At 41.3% G+C, this 26,778-nt stretch overlaps 1 protein-coding gene across 1 annotated transcript in view; it reads right to left on the bottom strand.

Annotated features, from left to right (window-relative positions):
* Positions 1-87: 87 nt before the first annotated feature.
* Positions 88-26,778, bottom strand: part of LOC131109309 (vinculin) — a 28,347-nt gene continuing 1,656 nt past the window's right edge. The window contains exons 2-21 of the mRNA XM_058061191.1: positions 15,960-16,030; positions 12,904-13,054; positions 12,707-12,815; positions 12,512-12,634; positions 12,283-12,443; positions 8,110-8,200; positions 7,898-8,045; positions 7,672-7,825; positions 7,427-7,602; positions 7,155-7,345; positions 6,883-7,082; positions 5,196-5,324; positions 4,971-5,120; positions 4,794-4,902; positions 4,427-4,729; positions 4,230-4,354; positions 3,164-3,349; positions 2,894-3,097; positions 2,699-2,803; positions 88-2,641 (exon numbers count right to left, since the gene is read on the bottom strand). Of these exons, the coding sequence (XP_057917174.1) occupies positions 2,495-2,641; positions 2,699-2,803; positions 2,894-3,097; positions 3,164-3,349; positions 4,230-4,354; positions 4,427-4,729; positions 4,794-4,902; positions 4,971-5,120; positions 5,196-5,324; positions 6,883-7,082; positions 7,155-7,345; positions 7,427-7,602; positions 7,672-7,825; positions 7,898-8,045; positions 8,110-8,200; positions 12,283-12,443; positions 12,512-12,634; positions 12,707-12,815; positions 12,904-13,054; positions 15,960-16,030 (3,033 nt within the window). The 3' untranslated portion in view covers positions 88-2,494. The remainder of the gene's footprint in view (positions 2,642-2,698; positions 2,804-2,893; positions 3,098-3,163; positions 3,350-4,229; positions 4,355-4,426; positions 4,730-4,793; positions 4,903-4,970; positions 5,121-5,195; positions 5,325-6,882; positions 7,083-7,154; positions 7,346-7,426; positions 7,603-7,671; positions 7,826-7,897; positions 8,046-8,109; positions 8,201-12,282; positions 12,444-12,511; positions 12,635-12,706; positions 12,816-12,903; positions 13,055-15,959; positions 16,031-26,778) is intronic.

Genomic DNA, 26,778 nt, shown 5'->3' with positions numbered 1-26,778 from the left:
AAGCAATATGGACATGCTCGTCAAAGATCCTCTAGGTGACAGGAGCTCTTTGCCGGTGGAATAATGAAAATGCAACACCAAGCAGCGTTCAAGTGCTATAAAATGCTTTATTACAATATAGTAAACATGGGGGTGCATCTTCACTTTAGTATGATCTCTGACTACATTATTTGCATAGCGAGGCAGGTGAAACTTTATTTATTTTGCTTGTGCAAAGACAAAAAAAAATAAAAAAATTCTATTGCAAAGGCACACTGGTTGTGCGATTTTTGTTTTTTGTGTCGGTAACATTTTTATTTTTGCTTTGTCGAAAAAGGCAGATTTTAATCTCAGAACTGTCTCTCTACTGTCGTTATTTGTCTAACGTCACAGCAAAAAAACAAAACAAGTCTTTGGCAACAGAAATGAGGTCAAATTGCACCACAATGTAACCAACAGAACAGTGTTTATATTTAATACAGAGTAGTGTCACCGGACAGAAGCGAGTGTTGGTCTAGTATAGTCTTGTGCAGGTCTACAATGTGCTTGTGGAGGACTAGACTCTCGAAGTCTTGGCTATAATGGTCTTGTGCAGGACTACAATTTTCTTATGTACTGTAGGTCTACAATAGTCATGTCTAGAACAGTTTTGGCAGGTCTACAATTGGCTTGTGTAAGTCTAAAATGGTCTGGTCTAGAATAGTCTTGTGCAGGTCTACAATTGTCTGGTCTGGAATAGTCTTGTGCAGGTCTACAATTGTCTTGTCCATAAATCATTTAATCTATAATAGTCTTGTGTTGGTCTATAATGGTCTCGTCTATAATAGTCTTGTGTAGGTCTACAATTGTCTTGTGTAGGTCTACAATAGTCTTGCAGTCTATAATAGTCTTGTACAGGTCTACAATTGTCTTGTCTATAAATCTTGCCATCTATAATAGTCTTGCCGTCTATAATAGTCTTGTACAGGTCTACAATTGTCTTGTCTATAAAACTTGCCATCTATAATAGTCTTGCGCAGGTCTATAATTGTCTTGTGTAGGTCTACAATACTCTTGTCTATAAATCTTGTCATCTAGAATGTTTTGTGCAGGTCTACAATTGTCTTGTTTAGGTCTACAATAGTCTTGTGTAGGTCTACAATAGTCTTATCTATAAATCTTGTCATCTAGAATAGTTTTGTGCAGGTCTAAAATTGTCTTGTGTAGGTCTACAATAGTCTTATCTATAAATCTTGTCATGTAGAATAGTTTTGCGCAGGTCTATAATTGTCTTGGTAGGTCTACAATAGTCTTATCTATAAATCTTGTCATCTATAATAGTCTTGTGCAGGTCTATAATTGTTTTGTGTAGGTCTACAATAGTCTTGCCGTCTATAATAGTCTTGTACAGGTCTACAATAGTCTTGCCGTCTATAATAGTCTTGTACAGGTCTACAATTGTCTTGTCTATAAATCTTGCCATCTATAATAGTTTTGTGCAGGTCTATAATAGTTTTGTGTAGGTCTACAATAGTCTTATCTATAAATCTTGTCATGTAGAATAGTTTTGTGCAGGTCTATAATTGTCTTGTGTAGGTCTACAATAGTCTTATCTATAAATCTTGTCATCTATAATAGTTTTGCGCAGGTCTATAATTGTCTTGTGTAGGTCTACAATATTCTTATCTATAAATCTTGCCATCTATAATAGTTTTGCGCAGGTCTATAATAGTCTTGTGCAGGTCTACAATAGTCTTGTGTAGGTTCACTATAGTCTTGTCTATAGCAGTTTTGTGTCAGACTATAATAGTCCTGTCTACAAGTCCGGTGTAGGTCTAAAATAGTCTCGCTTATAAATAGCCTTGTGTCAGTCTACAACGGACTCGTCTAGAAGTCTTGTGACGGTTTACGATCTTGTCTTGTCTGTATTAGTCTTGTGTGGGTCTACACTAGTCTTGTGGACTATTGTGTATCATATATTGCATATATTATGGTTTTTTTACAGCGGTCTCATCTTTAAGTCATGTTTAAGTCTACAGTGGTATTATGTACTGTGTGAAAAAGTGTTTGCCCCCTTTATTACTTTTTTTTTTCCCTACGCTTAATTTTTTTTAAATATTAGTCAATGACAACACAACTGAACAAAAAAAAATCAGTTTTTAAATGAAACTTTTTTATTATTATTATTAAAAAAATGCATTTTTTATCAGTTGTGTTGTTTTTGACTAATATTTAAATTTGTGTGAGATTTAAGTATGACAAAAAAAAACTAGTGTGTGTCTAAAATGGTCTTGTCCAAATGTCAGTAACTGAATGTGAACTAAAAACTATAATAAATCCAAGCTTTAATCCAAATATATATACTGTATATTCCCAGGATTTTCCAAAAAAAAAAATCACATTTTTTTTTACACACATTCCTAGTAAGGATCCCACACAAAACCAGCAACCCTTCCAAGATGTGAGACTCAACATCTGTCCGTTCAGTGTCCGCCATGAGGACAGACGTAGAGAAAGCGCTTGGTCCTGGTTTTTTTTACTGATACCACGGCGTCTTCCGCACCCAGTGGAGAGTGAAACCTGCGTCGGTACGGATCTTGATGGACGCCGCTTCGGCTTCCCTGACCGTCTCCTTCACGGATTGCATGAGGTTCTGGGCGTTGTGGACGAGCATCTCGGTCGCCTGGGAACGGACCGTGTTAGCAAAACGTAGGCGAGGCGGTTTGAAATATTGGTTCACCTGTTCCGACTCTTCTTCGCTGATGTTGGTGCGACCCAACATGGTGGCCTTGACCGTGGACAGGATCTTCAGCTGGGTGCTGATGGTGGGAATGCGCTCGCATACCTGCAAGTCAGGTATGAAAAGTTATATCGTAGCATATCATATCATGATGCTAAGCTAAGACCGAAGAAAACCCAAAAAAAATGGTGTCACCTGGAGGAGGTTTGTCCGGATCCGCTTGTCCGTGCACTGCTTGGCCACCTCCTTCGCCAGCCGCGTGACCTCATCAGAAGCCTTGGCAATATCCTTGGCGCATTGGATGAGGGCGCGTTTGTTCCCGCTGCCGCCACGCACCAATCGGGACATTTCGGCCATGAGCAAAGCCATGCGTTTGGCCGCCCCGATGATGTCATTACCCTATTAAGGGGGAGGGGCTTGTGAGGTTGAGTTTTGAGAAGGGGGGGGGTAAATGTGTTGAGGTACCTTGCTGGACCACTTGCGGGCCTCGTCGTGGAGCTGCCGGGCGGCCACCATCATGGGCTCGTTGACCATGTCGCCAGCCTTCTGCTCAGGGAACTCCTCGTCTTTCTCCTCTGGGGGAGGAGGTCTGGGGGGAGGAACCTCGCCTTCCGGAAGAGGAGGTTTGGGGGGTGCTGGTTCGTCGTTAAGCTGTACGAGAGGGATAGATTTATATTTATATTTATATTTATATTTATATTTATATTTATATTTATATTTATATTTATATTTATATTTATATTTATATTTATATTTATATTTATATTTATTTATCAATGGATTATATTTATATATTTATGGATGGATTATATTGATATTTATATATTTATGGATTGATTATATATTTATATTTATATATTTATTGATTATATTTATATATTTATGGATGGATTATATATTGATATTTATATATTTATGGATGGATTATATATTTATATATTTATGGATAGATTATATATTTATGGATGGATTATATATTTATATTTATATATTTATGGATGGATTATATATTTATATTTATGGATTGTATTGATATTTATATATTTATGGATGGATTATATTGATATTGATATATTTATGGATGGATATATTTATATTTATATTGATATATTTATGGATGGATTATATTGATATTTATATAGTTATGGATGGATTATATTTATATTGATATATTTATAGATGGATTATATATTTATATTTATATATTTATGTATTATATTGATATTGACATATTTATGGATGGGTTATATTGATATATTGATATATTTATGGATGGATTATATTGATATATTTATGGATGGATTATATATTTATATTTACATATTTATGGATGGATGATATATTTATATTTACATATTTATGGATGGATGATATATTTATATTTACATATTTATGGATGGATGATATATTTATATTTATATTTATATTTATATTTATATTTATATTTATATTTATATTTATATTTATATTTATATTTATATTTATATTTATATTTATATTTATATTTATATGGATGGATGTATGGACTTACGTTAAGTTGGTCTAAATCAGGAGGAGGTGGTGGGAAGTCTGGTTCCTGAGGCTGGAAGGCCTCCCTTACTTTAGCGACAGCACCAAGAATCTTGTACCCAGAATCCAGAAAACCCTTTTGAAGATCTGGAGAGAAAAACCCGAATAAGATGGATCCCCCCTTTAATTAAAAAAACTCCATAAAAAACGTCCACATACTTGGATCCTGAATATTCCCGGCCACGGCTTTGGCGTCCATCACCATCGGCGAGATCGTTTGGCTCAACTCATCCGACGCGGCCTTCACCACCTCCCTGAATTTGGGATCCTCGGAGTTCTCCACCTCGCGCTTGGCCACGAGGAGGATACGGTTGGCACGGCGGGCGATGCTGGTGGCGCCGGCGACCAACATCTGGGGCTGGTGGTTGGCCATGGCCACGCGGCATTTGTCCAGGTCCTTCTTGATGGCTTCCTCAGAGGCATCCAGTAGGGACTTGGTATCGATGGCTTCGTCCACCAGACCTGAACAAGACAGTGAATTTTTGCCCCTTGGTTCGATTCCCTCAGCTAACACAACAGTACAAACCTGTCATTTTCTCCACGTTGTCAATCCACTGATTCTTCATGGTCTCGAAGTGTTCGTAAGCAGGCTGGTTGCCGGGGTTTCTCAGGAGGATTCGAGCGGCGGAAACCACCTGGAGACGTAGCGAGTCATGTGACATTCCGACAACAACAACAACAACAACACAAAACCAGGTCACACCTGTGGCGTCAAGTCTCTCGTCGACTTTACGGCCGCCTGGATTCCCTCCACCGTGCTTTTGTTGGCAGTTCCCACGGCGGCCGCCTTCTCCGCGGTGGCGCCGAGCCTGTTGGCGTGGTTCAAAAAATTGGCGGCTCGCTCCTCAAAAACCTACACGAGATCAAACCACAAAGTCAAACCACGACGACACAACGGACAGTAAAGGACGCTAGTTAGAACGCTAACCTCATCCCGGTTGGGCGTGTCCAGGGGGGCGGTGGCGGCCACCGCCAGCAGCTTGATGGGGGTGGTGGTGTCACTGAAGATGTCGGAAACTTCCTGAGTCATCGCTTCTTGCATTTTCCCTTTAAGGTCCTTTGTGGAGGACATGAAGATGTAACGCTGAGTCAGCACTTTTGGAACGTATGCGTTGTACAAGTGGGCGATACTGCAAATGTTGTAGTTTGATTCCATAGCAATAGCGGGGTACACCCTGGACTGGTGGCCAGCCAGCCAATCACAGGGCACATATAGACAAACAACCATTCACACTCACATTCATACCTATGGACAATTCGGAGTCGCTAATTAGCCTAGCATGTTTTTTGGAATGTGGGAGGAAACCTACACAATAATACCTACCAAGGGTATGAACCCACGCCAAGCTAAAACTCTTAACTTCAAACAAGTCATTTGTCTTATTTTATTACTATACTGGGTAATACAAGTGTAAAAGTGACTATAGGGGTGCTATTTCATGTCTGGAAGGCTCTAGTAATGTTAAAAAAAAACAGGTAAACAAGTTTTTCATTCATTTTCTACCGCTGCAGGGGGTGCTGGAGCCTATCCCAGCTGTCTTCAGGGCGAGAGGCGAGGTACACCCTGGACTGGTGGCCAGCCAATCACAGGGCACATATAGACAAACAACCATTCACACTCACATTCATACCTATGGACAATTTGGAATGTTTTTGGAATGAGTGAGGAAACCGGAGTACCTGGAGAAAACCCACACATGCACAGGGAGAACATGCAAACTCCACACAGAGATGGCCTAGGGTGGACTCGAACTTGGGTCTCCTAGCTGTGAGGCCTCCACGCTAACCACTTGAACACCGTGCAGCCATGTTTTCCACAATTCATTCATTCATTCATTAATTTTCTACCGCTTATCCTCACAAGGGTTGCGGGGGGTGCTGGAGCCTATCCCAGCTGTCTTCGGGGCAAGAGGCGGGGTACACCCTGGACTGGTGGCCAGCCAATCACAGGGCACATATAGACAAACAACCATTCACACTCACATTCATACCTATGGACAATTTGGAGTCGCTAATTAGCCTAGCATGTTTTTGGAATGTGGGAGGAAACCGGAGTACCCGGAGAAAACCCACGCATGCACGGGGAGAACATGCAAACTCCACACAGAGATAGCCGAGGGCGGAATTGAACTCGGGTCCCCTAGCTGTGAGGCCTGCGTGCTAACCACTCGTCCACCGAAACTTACAAACTTGAAGAAATTTAATTTCATGAGTATAGTCCGCTCCGGCTTCACGACAGACGAGTGGTTTTCTCCGGGTACTCCGGTTTCCTCCCACATTCCATAAAAATTTCCAAATTGTCCATAGGTATGAATGTGAGTGTGAATGGTTGTTTGTCTATATGTGCTCTGTGATTGGCTGGCCACCAGTCCAGGGTACCTGAAGACAGCTGGGATAGGCTCCAGCACCCCTGCGACCCTCGTGAGGATAAGCGGTAGAAAATGAATGAATGTTTAAACAATATAATCATACATTAATATCATAATATCAACAAAACCCACAGTATGTGCGTTTTGTTGCACTTCCGCTGACAGCCACCAGAGGGGGGTGTTTGACAGTGCATGACTAACCACTGTTATCGCTGTATTAGTAGAACAATGAATGAGGAATCCTACCTTCAAGGCTTCCTGTAGCTGATGAGCCACGGCACGAGCCTGAGGGGAGTCGCCCTCACCTCGAGCGGCCAAGTCCGCCAGTTGCGCCATAAGCTGCTCCACCTGCTCACATTTTCCCAAAAGCTCCTGCCTATACGGACCCGGGAGGGCGTTCGCCAACCTGCGGCCTTCAGCCACCAGCCCACGAATGGCTGCCTGGCCTGAGAACACAAATAAAAAAAATATTAATTGAGGTGAAATTGAGCTAACGGAGAAAAGAAAACGGCACTGACCGACGCCGTTGTCGTCCATATTGGGATTGTCGATCCATCGCTGAGCCTGTTCGATTTTCCCTTCTAAGTGAACGTCTGCTTTGGCGGGCCTGCTGTTGGCTACCGCTTTGTTGGTCTTGGACTGCAGGTTCTGCAGAGCTGTGGCGATCTGTTTCGCTAACGTTCTAGCTTCGGGGGTGTCGCCTTTGCCCCTAAAAAGGAGTAGAGGGAGCTTTTTATTCCAGTAAGTGAAGAACCGAATGAGATCTTTGGAGAGCAAGTCAAGAACTTACTGTCTTCTGAGGTCAGACAACTTGGCGGTCATGGCTGCTATCTCGGCAATCGACCGCAGGATGTCATCTCGTTCTTTGGGGTCCTCGCACATGTCGGCGATCTTCTTAGCCTCCATTAAAAGAGCCTTTATGTTGTCTTCTCCTTCTGGACCTGCGTTGGGATCAGCCAGCCAGTTCTGGAATGAGCGAGAACAACATAATAGTATAGTAACCCTACAGTTCCCACTAAGGGACAATGGACTCACTTGGGCGGTGTCGATTCTTTTAGCGATGGCCTGCTTGGAGTTAGTCATGGCTTCCAGCTTCCGAGCAGCATTTTCCACCTTTCCGGCGAGAACGTCGAGACCTTGGGAAACCTGTTGGGCTTTCTGCATGGCGGCCGGCGACGCCCCTTGACCTCTGATGTGGACAGAAACATGGAAACTGGACTAAAGTGTCCAACCGGGTGTATAATCCGAGATTACGACATACCTGGCCCTCATTTCCGACACCTGGTCGGTCATGTGACTTAAAGTCTTAGCCGTGGCTAAGATATCTCGACGTTCCCGACCGGCGCACAGTTCCCCGACTTTACCGGCTTCGTCGAGGATCTGTCGGATGGCCTGTTCGCCAGCGTCCCCTAGTGAGGAGAAGACATTTTGTCATCGGTAAAATGTCATGAGGAATGTTTGTGTTTTTCGTACCTGGGGGGGCATTCGGATCCCGGAGCCAGTTCTTCGCCTGAGCCATCTTTGAATCAATGAGGTCCAGAGCTCGTTTCATGGCTTCTGTGTCCTTTGGGATGAAACGCTGGATTAGATAAGGAATTTTTAAAAAATAATAACACAATAAATGCAATAAAACACCAAGCTTTTTGTGTTAATATTCCCGCAAAAAGCACATAGCGTGTGGATGAGTTAAACATGTGCTGTGGGAATGACTTGGAGACGATCATTCCTGGTTTGGAGCCACATGTTAAACCGCCCACACCCTTGATCCGGGGAAGCAAACACGTCAGGAACAACCGCATGCCATGATTGTGTTCATCGGCAACAGCGAGCGTGGAAGCCGATGAAGATGGCGAATAAGAAACCTTTAAGAAAATTAATCCAATTAATGCATCAACAAATTTATATAAGATCAGTTCGGTCATTTATTTATGGCGGCACGGTGGTCTAGTGTTTGTTGTTGCACCACCTGCTGGGACGGACCCCCCCCCCCCCATGACAATTGCATCAGCCTCCCCCCACCCATTATGGTGGTTAAGTGATGAGCCACGGAAGGAAGAGCCTATCCCAGCTGTCTTCGGGGGAGAGGCGGGGTACACCCTGGACTGGTGGCCAGCCAATCACAGGGCACATATAGACAAACAACCATTCACACTCACATTCAATTTATAAATAAAGCACGATTAGACACTAAAAACGCCGCAGGAGACACGGAGCTGTCGTAGCTAGCTTGCACTCGGACGGCGCCATCTTGAAACATGAGACCCCCCCCCACATAAAATCGATATGAATGATATACATGTCATTGATATTGTTCTTAAGATATATTGATATTTTTAAAAAATATCGATATATCACCCGGCTGCACGGTGACCAAGTGGTTAGGCCTCACAGCTAGGAAACCCGAGTTCGATTCCACCCTCGGCCATCTCTGTATGGAGTTTGAATGTTCTCCCCGTGCATGCGTGGGTTTTCTCCGGGTACTCCGGTTTCCTCCCACATTCCAAAAACATGCTAGGCTAATTAGCGACTCCAAATTGTCCATAGGTATGAATGTGAGTGTGAATGGTTGTTTGTCTATATGTGCCCTGTGATTGGCTGGCCACCAGTCCAGGGTGTACCCCGCCTCTCGCCCATAGACAGCTGGGATAGGCTCCAGCATCCCCCGCGACCCTTGTGTGGAAAAAGCGGTCGAAAATGAATGAATGAATGAATTTATTTATGATGTAAATCATTTATTTATGGCAGCACGGTGGTCTAGTGGTTAGTGCGCAGACCTCACAGCTAGGAGACCAGGGTTCAATTCCACCCTCGGGCATCTCTGTGTGGAGTTTGCATGTTCTCTCAAAAAATAATTAACTCAAATAAATTAACAAAATAAATAGGCTGCACGGTGGTCGTGTGGTTAGCGCGCAGACCAACACTGCTACGAGACCAGGGTTCAATTCCACCCTCGGCCATCTCTGTGTTGAGTTTGCATGTTCTCTCAAAAAATAATTAACTCAAATAAATACAAAAATAAATAGGCTGCACGGTGGTCGTGTGGTTAGCGCGCAGACCAACACAGCTAGGAGACCAGGGTTCAATTCCACCCTCGGCCATGTCTGTGTGGAGTTTGTGGGTTTTCTCCGGGTACTCCGGTTTCCTCCCACATTCCAAAAACATGCTAGGTTAATTAGCCACTCCAAATTGTCCATAGGTATGAATGTGAGTGTGAATGGTTGTTTGTCTATATGTGCCCTGTGATTGGCTGGCCACCAGTACTGCAACCCTTGTGAATGAATGAAAATGCTTGCTCAGAGTGAAAAAAAATCATAAGCCGCACACACCAATCGCATTTCCGTGACCATCCTTCAAAAATAATAATAAAATAAAAATAAATAAAATAAACATGTCATAAAAATAATTAGCAATTCAAATATACAATATATATAAAATATATTGTTGAAGATTTTGTAGAGGAGTTAGCCAGGCAACTAAAAATTTCTCAATTTCACTAAATTGTCCAATAAATATAAGGATTTTATTCACTAACCCAAAAAACAATAATAAAAAAATATATATATAAATACAATAAAAATAAGTGTAACATGCAAAAAACTGAAATACAAACAAATTAAAAAATTGAGAATTAACTAAAACGGATTTCATAGGGCCCAAACATTCCGGCTACTCAAACAACTCACTCGACTTTATTAGCAACACAATTTCATCCCTGGAAATCTGATGCCAACGCCGCAAAAAAGCACACAATGGGCATCACAAAAGCACAAGACAACACACTTTTTCTTCACTTGGAAAAAAAAAACACACACATCATGGCTGACATGCTTCTGCTGCTGCAAAAGCAGTGAGAGAGAAAAAAAAGAGGAGCGGTGAGGCTTACCTTCTACGTGGGATGAAGGGAGAAAGGAACAGTAAAAAAAAACAACAAAAAAAAAAACAAAGAAAAGGAAAGAAGAACAAGCACATAAATACGCAACACTGATCCCAAAGTACCATCAAGAACAAAAAAAAACACTAAAAAGGAGAGAAAAGTGATTAGGAAAGAATGACGAGACAGAACAAAGATACATAGCATGCTTGGTATGTTGCTGCCTTACTTTAAGCGTACTTTTACTCATGTAGTATGCAGTACGGGTGCGTATTCAACCAGGGAAACACTCGTGGAAACCTTTGGGAATTTTCCGACTATCCATTCCAAGTTACACGAATAACAAGTAACTGTGGATCGCAAAACTTGAGTACTACTTCGGGCAGGAAGTTGTTTTGTTTAGTGTCGCTATGATCGTTTTTCACTGTGACAGGGTGTCCAAACTCCGACCAAGGGGCCATTTTCAGCACACATCTCTTCTTTTATTGATCCATGGCAAATTCTAGAAATAAATATTATGAAGTATGACGAGTATTTGGGCCACACAAAAGAAAGGCTGTTTGATATATTATTATTATTAGGGCTGTCAATCGATTAAAATATTTGATCGCGATTAATCGCGTTTTTTTGTTCATAGTTAACTCACGATTAATCACGTTTCATCGCATATCAGAAAAATAGCCGTCGTTAAAGGAAACTTCTGTTGATGTGTCATTAATGCAACTCACGATTAATCACATTTGATCACAAATATGTAGGCTGAGGGTCAAACAGGAGGAGCGCACTTTAATCGCGCATCAAAAAAATAGCCGTCGTTAAAGGAAACTTCTGTTAATGTGTAATTAATGCAACTCACGATTAATCACATTTAATCGCAGATATGTGGGCTGAGGGTCAAAGAGGAGGAGCGCACTTTAATCGCGTATCAAAAAAATAGCCGTCGCTAAAGGAAACTTCTGTTAATGTGTCATTAATGCAACTCACGATTAATCACGTTTGATCACAAATATGTAGGCTGAGGGTCAAACAGGAGGAGCGCACTTTAATCGTGTATCAAAAAATAGTTGTGGTTAAAGGGAACTTCTGTTAATGTGTCATTAATGCAACTCACGATTAATCACATTTGATCACAAATATGTGGGCTGAGGGTCAAACAGGAGGAGCGCACTTTAATCGCGTATCAAAAAAATAGCTGTGGTTAAAGGGAACTTCTGTTAATGTGTCATTAATGCAACTCTCGATTAATCACATTTGATCACAAATATGTGGGCTGAGGGTCAAATAGGAGGAGCGCACTTTAACCGCGTATCAAAAAAGTAGCCGTCATTAAAGGAAACTTTTGTCAATGTGTCATTAATGCAACTCACGATTAATCACATTTGATCACAAATATGTAGGCTGAGGGTCAAACAGGAGGAGAGCACTTTAATCGCGCGTCAAAAAAATAGCCGTCGCTAAAGGAAACTTCTGTTAATGTGTCATTAATGCATCATTAACTCACCATTAATGCGTCATTAACACACTATTAACACATCATTAAAGCGTTATTAGCAAGTAATTAACTCGTTGACTTTGACGGCCCTAGTTATTATCTATATTTAGGGGGGTGAGTTGGAGATACATTTATAATCTTGGAAATCACCATCTGTCGTCATAAGAGAGGGGCGTGGCTTGCCATGACGTGTGTGTGTGTGTTCATTACGTGAATGATGAATAAAATATATTAGATACCGCAGTTCCCGCAGTGACGTAAAAGAAAGTGAAAGCGTGCGCACCTTGTAGGCCCAAGCATCCTCGTCCCAGGATGTGAGCTGCAGCACTCGAATAATCTCGTTGATCTCAGCGCTCATCTTCTCGAAGGTGAAGTTGCGGTTCTTCAAGGCCTCCTCCACGCCCTGGCTGCCAGATGTCTTTGTGGTCACAAAGATTTTGATACCTGGAGGATAAAGGAAGAGCTACAGGAAACCGCTACGTGATCCCTCGGTGATGGCGTTGATGGTCTACCTGAGATGAGTATGGGCAGCAGCTCCTTGACTGTGTTCATGGAGTTGACCAGCATGACGCGGTGCTCCTGGTGAGTCAGTTCCTGTTGTCGCTCGTCGATCATCTTGGCCATCTTGGTCATACCTGGACACGGCAAAGTAGAGGAAGAAGTTAGCGGATCTGAGACAACTGTCAATCTTTTCAGGCTGGACTGACCTGGTCCGAGGTTCTTTGTGTACGTGATCAGGTCCTCCATGGACTCCACCACCTCTGCAACAGTCAGGTAGTCCAGGATGCCTTTGCAGACTCGAATTATTTTGCGGACCTGTGGTGAAGAAGAAGGTGTGACAATAGTAGTAGTAGTTCTCTACGTGTGTTTGTGTGGGAACTGAAGAACAGGGATCAAAAAATACCTCTGCCTCGTCAAAGGTCAGGAGAAGGTCTGAAGTCCCAGAGAGGATCCCCCGAGAGCCATCAATGAGGTAGTCTCGAGCAGGTACCGAGTACGGGTCGGCGTTCAGCATGGACGCGGCTTTGACCAGCTTCGTGCACGCGTTCTCCACTCTGTGGAACACCACAATTGACGTCAATACACATACATTTGGACCGCCACAGATAAATGTGTTGCTACCACGTCAATCATAACACACCCGAGGCTATGATTTACTGCAGTGTTTCCGATACATTCACTTATTTGTGACGGTCCGCTATACATACATTTGGACCGCCACAGATAAATGTGTTGCTACCACGTCAACCATAACACACCCGAGGTGATGATTTACTGCAGTGTTTCCCATACATTCACTTATTTGTGGGGGTCCGCTATACATACATTTGGACCGCCACAGATAAATGTGTTGCTACCACATCAACCATAACACACCCGAGTCGATGATTTACTGCAGTGTTTCCCATACATTCACTTATTTGTGACGGTCCGCTATACATACATTTGGACCGCCACAGATAAATGTGTTGCTACCACGTCAACCATAACACACCCGAGGCTATGATTAACTGCAGTGTTTCCCATACATTCACTTATTTGTGACGGCCCGCTATGCATACATTTGGACCGCCACAGATAAATGTGTTGCTACCACGTCAACCATGACACACCCGAGGCTATAATTTACTGCAGTGTTTCCCATATATTCACTTATTTGTGACGGTCCGCTATACATACATTTGGACCGCCACAGATAAATGTGTTGCTACCACGTCAACCATGACACACCCGAGGCTATGATTTACTGCAGTGTTTCCCATACATTCACTTATTTGTGGCGGTCCGCTATACATACATTTGGACCGCCACAGATAAATGTGTTGCTACCACGTCAACCATAACACACCCGAGGCAATGATTTACTGCAGTGTTTCCCATACACTCACTTATTTGTGACGGTCCGCTATACATACATTTGGACCGCCACAGATAAATGTGTTGCTACCACGTCAACCATAACACACCCGAGGCGATGATTTACTGCAGTGTTTCCCATACATTCACTTATTTGTGACGGTCCGCTACGCATACATTTGGACCGCCACAGATAAATGTGTTTCTACCACGTCAACCATAACACACCCGAGGCGATGATTTACTGCAGTGTTTCCCATACATTCACTTATTTGTGACGGCCCGCTATGCATACATTTGGACCGCCACAGATAAATGTTTTGCTACCACGTCAACCATAACACACCCGAGGCTATGATTTACTGCAGTGTTTCCCATACGTTCACTTATTTGTGACGGTCCGCTAGACATACATTTGGACCGCCACAGATAAATGTGTTGCTACCACATCAACCATAACACACCCGAGTCGATGATTTACTGCAGTGTTTCCCATACATTCACTTATTTGTGACGGTCCGCTACGCATACATTTGGACCGCCACAGATAAATGTGTTTCTACCACGTCAACCATAACACACCCGAGGCGATGATTTACTGCAGTGTTTCCCATACATTCACTTATTTGTGACGGCCCGCTATGCATACATTTGGACCGCCACAGATAAATGTGTTGCTACCACGTCAACCATAACACACCCGAGGCTATGATTTACTGCAGTGTTTCCCATACGTTCACTTATTTGTGACGGTCCGCTAGACATACATTTGGACCGCCACAGATAAATGTGTTGCTTCCACGTCAACCATAACACACCGGAGGCGATGATTTACTGCAGTGTTTCCCATACATTCACTTATTTGTGACGGTCCGCTATGCATACATTTGGACCGCCACAGATAAATGTGTTGCTACCACGTCAACCATAACACACCCGAGGCGATGATTTATTGCAGTGTTTCCCATATACGTTCACTTATTTGTGACAGTCCGCTATACATACATTTGGACCACCACAGATAAATGTGTTGCTTCCACGTCAACCATAACACACCCAAAGCGATGATTTACTGCAGTGTTTCCCATACATTCACTTATTTGTGACGGTCCGCTATATATACATTTGGACCGCCACAGATGAATGTGTTGCTACCACATCAACCATAACACACCCGAGGCGATGATTTACTGCAGTGTTTCCCATACATTCACTTATTTGTGACGGCCCGCTATACATACATTTGGACCGCCACAGATAAATGTGTTTAATTTCATTTAATTCAATTTATTTTATTTTGATTTATTTTAATTTATTTTAATTTATTTTAATTTATTTTAAATTATTTTAAATTATTTTAATTTATTTTAATTTATTTTAAATTATTTTAATTTATTTTAATTTAATTAAATTTAAAGCCACAAAGTACCACAAATACCAACCACCAACCCATGTGTGTCCCATAACCAAGCCACACCAGGGAAATAAAGTCCAACTTATACTAAACAAGGTCCTGGTAATTTGATTGTGTGTGTGCCAATTTACGGTAATACACACTACAGCCAAGATGTCCTTCATAGAAAACAATCCCCCCCCCCCCCCCCTCCCGCCCCCCAACAGGTACTATATTTAGTGACGCCCATGCATTCCTTAGCACATGGCGCTGATGGATGACGACAGGGTGACGATGTGACTTGGAGGCGCCAAATGTTGTCGAGCCCTGACAACCAATGCGTTTCATCCCTGACCTTGCAGGGGGGGTGGGTGCTCTCGGGTCTTAAGATGTCTCCCTCGGCTCTGGTTGTAAAGATCTGTGACCCGGACGGACGGAGGGAAAACACTGCAAGCGAATGTTTAATGGTTAAGATGAAGTTGTGTCGTTCTTCCAACCAAAAACAAACAAAAGGGGCGAGTCTAAGATCAGTAAAAATAGACGCAGCAGTGGTCCTTGTAAAGGGGGCACTCCACCCCGAGTCCTCCACTCCTGTGGTATTTGAGTTCGAGTCAAGTCAAGACTCAACGACACTTAACGTGCCATGTGTGACCTTCGCTTGGGCGGCCATTACTATAACAAAGCCAGAGACCAGATCAACATTTACTTACTTGATGAACGCTGGTGGCATGTCCCTTTTCATGATCTGATCCTCCGTGGTTTGGACCGTGTCCTTCCCCACCTGGAGACACAAGAGGACACACGTAAGACAAAAAGACAACCCTGTGGGGGCCGCATGGGAGGCATAAAGCAGGCATAATGCCCCCGGCCACTGATCGGTATATCGGTATAGCGATATCAGTGAAAAAGAATGGTATCGATAACAGCTGATTAGCTCCGCCCCCATTTCAGCATCCAGAACAAGCATGTCTGCCGTGTGTGGGACTTCCTGTCATCGTGAGAATGGCAATATAAGTTTATAATGGGAGTAAAGTTATTCATCTATTTTGCATATGTTGACATCACCAGGCTGCACGGTGGTTGAGTGGTTAGCGTCTAATTAACCAAATTTTCCGAAAATTAAAATTTGGTTTGTTTGTTTCTTACAGTATGACAACTTTCATATTTAAATTTTATGCTGCTAAAGAAAAGAAAAATTATTTTCATAAAATTATTATTTTTATATTTCTTATTTTTTTATTATTACTTTATTGTTAAATTAATATTTTGACTATGCGCTTGTAAAATAATGTTTAAAAATTTTTTTTTAGTTTTTTGCTGTTTTACTGGCTGCACGGTGGAAAAGTGGTTAGCACTCAGGCCTCACAGCTAGGAGACCCAAGTTCGATTCCACCCTCGGCCGTCTCTGTGTGGAGTTTGCATGTTCTCCCCGTGCATGCATGAATGTGGTTTCCTCCCACATTCCAAAAACATGTTAGCTTAATTGTCAACCCCGCCTCTTGCCCTAAGACAGCTGGGATAGGCTCCAGCACAACCCCCCCCCCACACACACCCTTGTGAGTATAAGCAGCAAAAAATGAATGAATGAATGACATCACCAGAAATTGTCAGATATCTAACAAGCTCAGCAAAATGTCAGATCCACTTGTAGTACTCTTCCTCAACCTATCAAGCAAACCCATCCATCATCATCATTTACAGCTGCATTTTGAACACCACTGCTGCCTTCTCTGCTATTAGAAGTGTCAAAGTAACTACATAAGGGATTATATTTGTCTGTATGGCATGTTAAATTCAGCAATGTTGCAACACTCTGGAGTGACTTATAGTTTGTAAAATACAATAATTCTTAACAATCCTGACCCAATATGAGTGTCGAGGGTGCTTCAGTCAAGCTAAGGTCAAAGGATATAGAGCAGCAGTTAACATAACTGAGAGCGCAGGACGTAACACAAGAAGCGTTCGGACATGCTGACACGTCACATCATCGGCCACCGAAGACGAAAGCCGTCCTTGGCCAAGCATGTTGGAAATGTCTTACGATAATATTGACTTTGTGGAAAGACACTTTGTGCAGCCATTTTGGGGTTAAAACTGAAAAGAACCTCTTGCTTGCTCTGGTTTGCGCATCAGGATAAATCTAATCCGCTTATACTCGCATCCAAGTGGGTGCCGGTGCCAAATTTGTAGCAAATTCCGGAAGTTGATTCAGATGCTTCAGATTTACTGCAGTGTTTCCCATACATTCACTTATTTGTGACGGTCCGCTATACATACATTTGGACCGCCACAGATAAATGTGTTGCTACCACGTCAACCATAACACACCCGAGGCGATGATTTATTGCAGTGTTTCCCATACATTCACTTATTTGTGACAGTCAGCTATACATACATTTGGACCGCCACAGATAAATGTGTTGCTACCACGTCAACCATAACACACCAAAGGCTATGATTTACTGCAGTGTTTCCCATACATTCACTTATTTGTGACGGTCCGCTATACATACATTTGGACCGCCACAGATAAATGTGTTGCTACCACGTCAATCATAACACACCAGCAGCTATGATTTACTGCAGTGTTTCCCATACATTCACTTATTTGTGACGGTCCGCTATACATACATTTGGACCGCCACAGATAAATGTGTTGCTACCACGTCAACCATAACACACCCGAGGCGATGATTTATTGCAGTGTTTCCCATACATTCACTTATTTGTGACGATCAGCTATACATACATTTGGACCGCCACAGATAAATATGTTGCTACCACGTCAACCATAACACACCAAAGGCTATGATTTACTGCAGTGTTTCCCATACATTCACTTATTTGTGACGGTCAGCTATACATACATTTGGACCGCCACAGATAAATGTGTTGCTACCACGTCAGCCATAACACACCCGAGGCTACGATTTACGATTTACAAAGGCCAAAGCACCTCCATTTATATGAGTTGAAGTCAAGTACAGACATGTCTTCAACTCAGTTTAGGCTACAGGAATGATGGGCTAACAATGTGGAGTTCTAACATTCTGCACCGACTTCCTTCTTTCTCATGACCCTGTCCGCTTAAGTTCCAAATCTGAGCAAACAATTTGGTGTAAAAATAGAACCAACTGTTGTTGTCAAGCTGCTTCTGATGCCTGGGTCTCCTAAGGCCCTCGATGTGTTGTTGCACTGGCTGACATCGAGCTAACTAGCTATGTCACATGGACACTGCGGCAATGAAGGTAATATGAAGGTCTAAAATACTTTTCGTTTGTATGCATCCTAACTTCGCTAACGGACTTTAGTGCTGACAACGTCTGATTCACCTCACAGGAAACTGGGAATCGAACAAACAACAATTGATCAAACTAATCGAGCTTAACAACACCGGTATTTACCTCTTTTTGGCCATGATTTTTTTTCTTAATTAGATTTAGAGTTGCACGGTGGTTTAGTGGTTAGCGCGCAGACTTCACAGCTAGGTGACCAGGGTTCAATTCCACCCTCTGAGTTTTCTCCGGGTACTGTGGTTTCCTCCCACATTCCAAAAACATGCTAGGTTAATTAGCGACTCCAAATTGTCCATAGGTATGAATGTGAGTGTGAATGGTTGTTTGTCTATATGTGCCCTGTGATTGGCTGGCCACCTCCAGCACCCCCACCCCCCCACCCTTGTGAGGATAAGCAGCGAAAAATGAATGAATGAATGACATCACCAGAAATTGTCAGATCCCCGCCTCTGCGATACCTCAGCAAAATGTCCACTTGTGGTACTGTTCCTCATCGCTCAAGCAAACCCATCCATCATCATCATTTATAGCTGCATGTTGAACACCAGCCAAAATCTCGTGAGGATAAGCGGTAGAAAATGGATGAATGAATGAATGAATGAAGGTTTAGTTCTCCATCAATGGGATAGAGAAAGCGGGTTGGGTGATACCAAGTATTCAGCGAGGGGGGAGTTACTTACTACTACTTACTAATGCAAAATAACGCAGATTTTTATTAAATCGGAATGATGTGATTTGTGAGTCGAGTGGATTATACTGGTTGGATCAGATTATTGCGGGGGGGTCATGACCCCCCCCCCCCCACACCCAATGCAAATTATGTGCTTGTGATCACAGCACCTACTATATCAAACAATAAAACACTGTAGAGGCTTTGAAGTAGAAATGCAGTGTATTGTTAGCTAGCTCATATTAACTAAAGGGAAATGCAGTTGCTCCTTTTTGTCAGAGGGCCACTGTTTGGAAACCCTGCAATGTGAAAGATGGGGGACTTGATGAAGTGTCTGCAGCTTTAGAACAGGCTGGCTTTTGTTGACAGCGCTCCACTCCGCTTGGGAGAGTGAAAGGCCACTCTGAAGTTTTCCAAGATTCCAAGACAGAGTCTGCCTTTCACATGCTAGCTAGCTCAGACACAAAGCCTTGTTAGTTGCAGGGACCAAAGAGCGCCAATGATTCAATTGTAGCATAAGGGTCACTGATGCACAAGGTCGGGTCTTAGAAACTATAATCCGGAAAGGGGTTTAGCATCCCGGGATTGTGATTCCCATACTTTGCATTGAAATCCGATGACACAAGATTCCGAAGAATGTCGGCCCAGCACTCCTGAACTGATCGATACCATCCCAACCAAGTAGTATCAAGTATCGTTCGAAAAAACGATGACTCAGAGGTGCCACGCGGAAGAAGGTTGCGGCCGAGGTCGACGCCTTCCATCACGGGAACTGTCAAGCGGTGTCGAACTGTTAGGAGATGGGGGGGGCGAGGCGATGAAAGTCATAAATCAAACGGTCCCGATGAAAACAAACACATCACGACCATTCAACCCACGCTGTCATTTTAGTCTCGTTATCGCTTACGAAAGGATACAATGATTTTTAGATTCCCTGTTCAATTCCAGACATGTTTTGTCTATTCAGAGAGCCAAGGTGTAGCACAGGGGTCTCAAACTCAATTTACTTGGGGGCCACTGGAGCTAGGGTCTGGGCAAGAGTGGGCCGCATCAGGTTTTCCCACAAAAAAAAAAAAAAAACGCATTTATTAAAAACAGAAAAATATACAAACGTTTTCAGTGTTTCCCATACATTCACTTATTTGTGACGGTCCGCTATACATACATTTGGACCGCCACAGAAAAATGTGTTGCTACCATGTCAACCCTAACACACCCAAGGCGATGATTTACGGCAATGTTTCCCATACATTCACTTAATTGTGACGGTCCGCTATACATAGATTTGGACCGCTACAGATAAATGTGTTGCTACCACATCAACCATAACCAGAAAAATATACAAAATTTTTAGTGCTTTGGTTCCGATTTTCTACAATAAAAGCTCTGATAAAACATTCCACTGTTCTCAAATATCTTAATTTTTATTTTTCTGCACAAAATAAGATGAAAAATAAATATACAAATCAAGAATAAAGAAAATCAATCAGTAATAAATAAATATAATAATAATAATAAAACAACAAATAATAAAAACTTAAGAAACCACATATAGTTGGTGGGTAGACAAATTATTTTTTTCACATTAAAATGAACAAAGCATTATTAGAGCCCTGTAGACATGACAAAACACGACTATAGTCACATTTATACTCTTTTTATTTACAACATATTGCGCAACCGCAGGGTCTTCAGACACATGCTAACTCGCAAACTAGAGAGCTAGCGACCTAAACGGTAGCCTTCAAGTTATTTCCTTTAAACTTAAATAGCCAAAAACTTACCACTTCCACACGGATAGGGAGGATAACTATTAACAGTTATTTAACCTTTAACATGAACATGAATCAAACGTAATAATTTTTTCTGGGTACATGATACCATACAGCATCCATATCAAACTTGCGCGGGGCCGCACTAACATTAAACGTTCAAAGTAGTGTCCTGCGGGCCACATTTGGCACGCGGGCCGCGTGTTTGAGACCCCTGGTGTAGCATATCTTTTATGATGAAGTCTCATTACTGAGGGGTTTCCCTTGTTTGACTCCCACTCCCACTGCTGAGTGGTGTGGGTGGGGGAGTGGGGAGCCAACAGCTGCCTGGGTCTTCCCGTCTTGGCCGCCTGCATTTCCTGGTCAATTTCTATGCAGGGAGAATGTACTACCATCAAAGAAAGGGGACTAATAAGGACTGAAGGCAAAAACACTTAAAAGACTGCCAGTCCTTGAGGATGTCACAGCACCTCCACTCTTCTGGGAATGGTTTTTACAACATTGTGGAATGTTTCTTCTGGGAATCTTTCCAGAAAAGTCAAAACTCACTAACAGTCAATGAGAAATCCTGGTACACAATCTCACCCCAAAAGTACTAGGTTAGGACTTTTTTCACTGTAAAGTAATCCAAGACTGCTTTGTAGAGCTGGAAAAAACACAACAGTGCCCCTCCCAAACTAACTTTCTATTAGGGTGTGAACTTGTCACTGCCACCAAAAGGTAAAAGGTGTGTCTCTAGATTGCATTTCCTGTTCCAGACTGAAGCTCTTCTATTACCCACTCGACATGAGTGGCAGTTTTGTGCTACGCTTGGGTGTCTCCATGGGAGACCATGGAAGCCTTGGAACCAGCACAGCAACAGGAAGTAAACGCTTACGTTATTCTCCCCCCCCCCCGGACACCCGCATCCCCAGCATTCCTGTCTTTATCCCAAAGTCTATAAAAAGGAACTATAAAAATGATGAAGTGCAAGTGGGGCTGAAATAAGAGTCAAAAGAATGGCGGTACTGATACTCGTTGGACTGATAAACCAACCCAATTGGACTTCACAATGGGATCTACAAAGGACTTTTTTTAGCGTTGCATTTATACCAGGGGTGTCAAACATGCGGCGCGCGGGCCAAATGTGGCCCGCAGGACACTAGTTCATGTACCCAGAAAAAATTATTACGTTTTAATTAATGTTCATGTTAAAGGTTAAATAACTGTTAATAGTTATCCTCCCTATTCGTGTGGAAGTGGTAAGTTTTTGGCTATTTAAGTTGAAAGGAAATAACTTGAAGGCTACCGTTGAGGTCGCTAGCTCTCTAGTTTGCGAGTTAGCATGTGTCTCAAGACGCTGCAGTTGCGCAATATGTTGTAAATAAAAAGAGTATAAATGTGGCTATAGTCGTGTTTTGTCATGTCTACAGGGCTCTAATAATGCTTTGTTCATTTTAATCTGAAAAAATAATTTGTCTACCCACCAACTATATGTGGTTTATTAAGTTTTTATTATTTGCCGTTTTATTATTATATAATATAAATATACAAATATATATATATATATATATATATATATATATATATATATATATATATATATATATATATATATATATATATATATATATATATATATATATATATATATATATATATATATATATATATATATATATATATATATATATATATATATATATATATATATATATATATATACACAAATATAATATATGTTATATATATATATAACAAGAATGACCAGATTTAGACTGCGTTTTGGGGGCTTTTTAAACAGATGATTGTATTTTAATGTTTCATTCCACATTCAAAAGGATCCATTCAACCCCCCACCCAGGGAGCAGGTTTGCATTCCTGCCCGGCTGGACTGGGAATTCCTCACATTCCCGCCATTCATTTTACATTTGCGTTCGGTTCGTTGTTGTGAAAAGCTGTCTAATCTTAATTAGATGCACGCTAACGCTGTTTTGTGTATCATTTTGTTTGTATGCATGTGGAATTAATTGGCTAGGTCTGTCAGAATAACACATTTTGCTAGTTTTAATTGCGCTATTAATTAGCGACCCAAGATTAGCATTCAAAGTTCATTGTGTCATGTCACATTTGAGCCACTACATGGTACTCAAGTGTGAGACGTACCATATTAGCTAATAGGGTACTATTCCTACTCATTCATTCATTCATTTTCTACCGCTTTTCCTCACGAGGGTCGCAGGGTGTGCTGGAGCCTATCCCAGCTGTCTTCGGGCGTAAGGCGGGGTACACCCTAGACTGGTCGCCGGCCAATCACAGACTATTCCTACTCCTGGTGTCCAAAGAACAACACACACAGCAACACCAATAGGTGCATAAAAACAAACAATACACTACAAACGTATAATGCAGAATAACCTTTTTTTTTTTTTACAAAAACTGTACAGCAAAGCACTCTGGGAAACAGGAAGTACTCCCAGGGATACTACATTACAAAGATAGCCTCTATTAAGAAAAAAAAAACCTTCACACGCAGTTATGTAGTGTATTGCATTGTATAGATTTCAGCTTCTATGTGTTACTACGGCAATGCAATCTGCCCAGGGCCTTCAGAATGAGGAGTGCTGGCCCATGTCACTTAAACACTAGTATATGCAATCAATCAGATTTCAGATTGGCCTCACAGAGCCACCTAGCTGGCCCACCATGAAGTGAGAATTTTTCCATTCTGTGACTGGTTGATATTTTTGACAATCCAAATTATGTTTTAAGTTAAAAGGTTTTTTTGTCACATTATTAGGTAAATACTCATTCTGAACTGCTCCAGATTCTTGTTGTAGAGATGTCTGAACACTTTGTCACTGAGACCTTTGGTTGAATTTACAAACAACGGTGATTTACTAACGCTAATGCTAATGTAGCAACGTGGCAGTTATGTATCGCGTTAGAGTTTGCGATTTCCGACTGTCTGTTAATGTGACCGACTGCGTCCTGTGGTCGTGGTTGTGGTTTGAGGACGACGGCTGGTTGTTGACGTAACGGCTATGTTTTTGCTCATGTTATTTTGGCATGTCGCATTTTTGCTCCAACGAAGAGATTGTTGATCGACCACCTCCTCATGATTCGGGCGGACGTTGCGGTATTTATCCCGAATCCGTGAAATGCCTCTATGTGTACTTTTGTTTATTAGTAATGGTTTGTATAATTGAGACGTAGGAAACATTTAAAGTCATATTTTCTCTGAAATATTAATAATTAAATTATAATTAAATTAATTAAATTAATTAAATTAATTAAATTAATTAAATTAATTAAATTAATTAAATTAATTAAATTAATATTAAATTATATTGATTTTCGAGTTCCGAACCTTAACGGCATTGAGTAATGGTTTGTATAATTGAGACGTAAGAAACATTTAAAGTCATATTTTCTCTGAAATATTAATAATTAAATTATAATTAAATTATTAACGTAATTAAATTAATTAAATTAATTAAATTAATTAAATTAATATTAAATTATATTGATTTTCGAGTTCCGAACCTTAACGGCATTGAACAGAAGAGATTCCACTGTAATACTGTGCCAATTAGATTCTACAACGGTTCTTTAGCAAGACATCTTCCAGCTGAGTCGACACAACAGGAAGTGTGCGCAAGATGTGGTTAATGACACGGCCCCGCCCTGAGGATGTCTGCAAAAACAAACAATTCGATTAAACGAAACCTCTTCCTGTTCCTTTCAAGACGCCATCTCGGACTCCTGACAGTTGCATGTTAGTATCACTTGTCGACTGATACGACCGAGGGTGAACTATTTAGGATTCGCTTTGTGGTCCGAGGAATCGTTCAAATGTCAGCATGAATAGGAAGCGAGATAGAACAGTCGTTCTTTTTTTTTTTTTTTTTTTTTCCTTTGGAGTATGAGTCATGACACCAGAAAGCAGAGGAACTTCACCGACCTCCTAGCAAAGTCAATGTTATAGGGTTGCCACGGCAACTGGAAATAATGACAAAACTCATTGATTCATCCGTGCTCCAAGAGCATGGAACCATAATCTGGAAATATGAATGAAAGATTCCTGTTTTGCCAAACCAACGTCATGACAACTTCTTGGCTAACAGTCTCAAGTTATTGTTTTTTAATGCATAAGATTAAACACATGCAATACAGAAAATGATACATAAATGTTACACTCAGGGGGGGGAAAGTGGGCTATAATAAATTGACAATAAAAGCATAAATACTGCGTATTTCAGAAAATAACAGAAAAATACTACAAGCAATTTAAAAACAAAAAAATCCAAAAATTGTTACAACTATAATGATGAAAATGGTAATATTAATGATGATTATAATAATGGTGATAATAATAACAATATTAATGGTAATATTTATCCAAAATTATTTAAATTATTTGTGCAATTTACTGTTGACGCTGTGCATTGTTGATCACATTTGATGTCATCTATTTATTATTTATTATTTATTATTTATTATTTATTATTTATTATTTATTATGTATTATGTATTATGTATTATGTATTATGTATTATGTATTATGTATTATTTATTATTTATTATTTATTATTTATTATTTATTATTTATTATTTATTATTTATTATTTATTATTTATTATTTATTATTTATTATTACGGGGGGCCAGGCGACGACATTTTGTTGGCAATTTCACTACTGTGTTATTGTGCAATGACAATATAGAAAGTCTATGTCTATGTAATAATGATAATAACAATAATAATATTACAATGATAACAATAACAGGGGAAAACAAGACTGTGGCATGAACATGATTATATCTTGCAAAAAGGGGTAGGAATTCATAAGCTTTTGCTAGCCACATCTGTGCTAACAAGTGCGCCCCATCCAAAATAAACCACCTTTAGTTCTTCTACATGAAAACAAGTTCTATAAATAGCACTCTCAAATGAGATAGATTTTTTTGTGTGTTTGGGAGTGACAGTGAAGTAACCGTTCTCATCGATGCTGATGAATGAAAGGCAGCTGTACAAATAACAAACAGGAAGTACATTTTATACGATTGAAGCAGCGTTTGGAAGAAGCGAGCCGCATATTTGTTCAGGTTTCACAAGGGTGAATGTTTCTTAACCAGTTCCATTTTGTGGCTTTGAGGGCAACCGCCAGGGTAAAGTGGTTTTCAGCATTAACTACACAATAGAAAACTGATGAGAGGACCTATATGTTATTACATGACAGCCTGGAACTGTAAAGGAACTGTCCTGTTCCATGAGGGATGCCACATTTTATATATATATATATTATATATTCACTATCTCTCCTCTGGACATGTCCCAACCATCTCAGTCTGGCCTAAAGGACTTTATCTCCACGGCCTCTAACATGGAATGTCCCTCTCATGTACTCCTTCCTGATCCTATCCATCCTGGTCACTCCCAATGAGAACCTCAGCATCCTCATCTCTGCTACATCCGGCTAACATGTAATGTCCCTCTGATGTACTCGTTCCTGATCCTATCCATCCTGGTCACTCCCAATGAGAACTTCCGGCAGCTCCAAACGCAGCATCCTTCTACCACTATCTCTAACATGTAATGTCCCTCTGATGTACTCCTTCCTGATCCTGTCCATCCTGGTCACTCCCAATGAGAACCTCAGCATCCTCATCTCTGCTACCTCCGGCTAACATGTAATGTCACTCTGATGTACTCCTTCCTGATCCTATCCATCCTGGTCACTCCCAATGAGAACCTCAGCATCCTCATCTCTGCTACCTCCGGCTAACATGTAATGTCCCTCTGATGTACT

The sequence above is a fragment of the Doryrhamphus excisus genome, chromosome 22, assembly GCF_030265055.1.
Source record: "Doryrhamphus excisus isolate RoL2022-K1 chromosome 22, RoL_Dexc_1.0, whole genome shotgun sequence".
NCBI classification, from domain to species: Eukaryota; Metazoa; Chordata; class Actinopteri; order Syngnathiformes; family Syngnathidae; genus Doryrhamphus; species Doryrhamphus excisus.
Note: the sequence above shows the minus strand (reverse complement) of the source record. Positions and strands in the feature narration are given on the sequence as shown.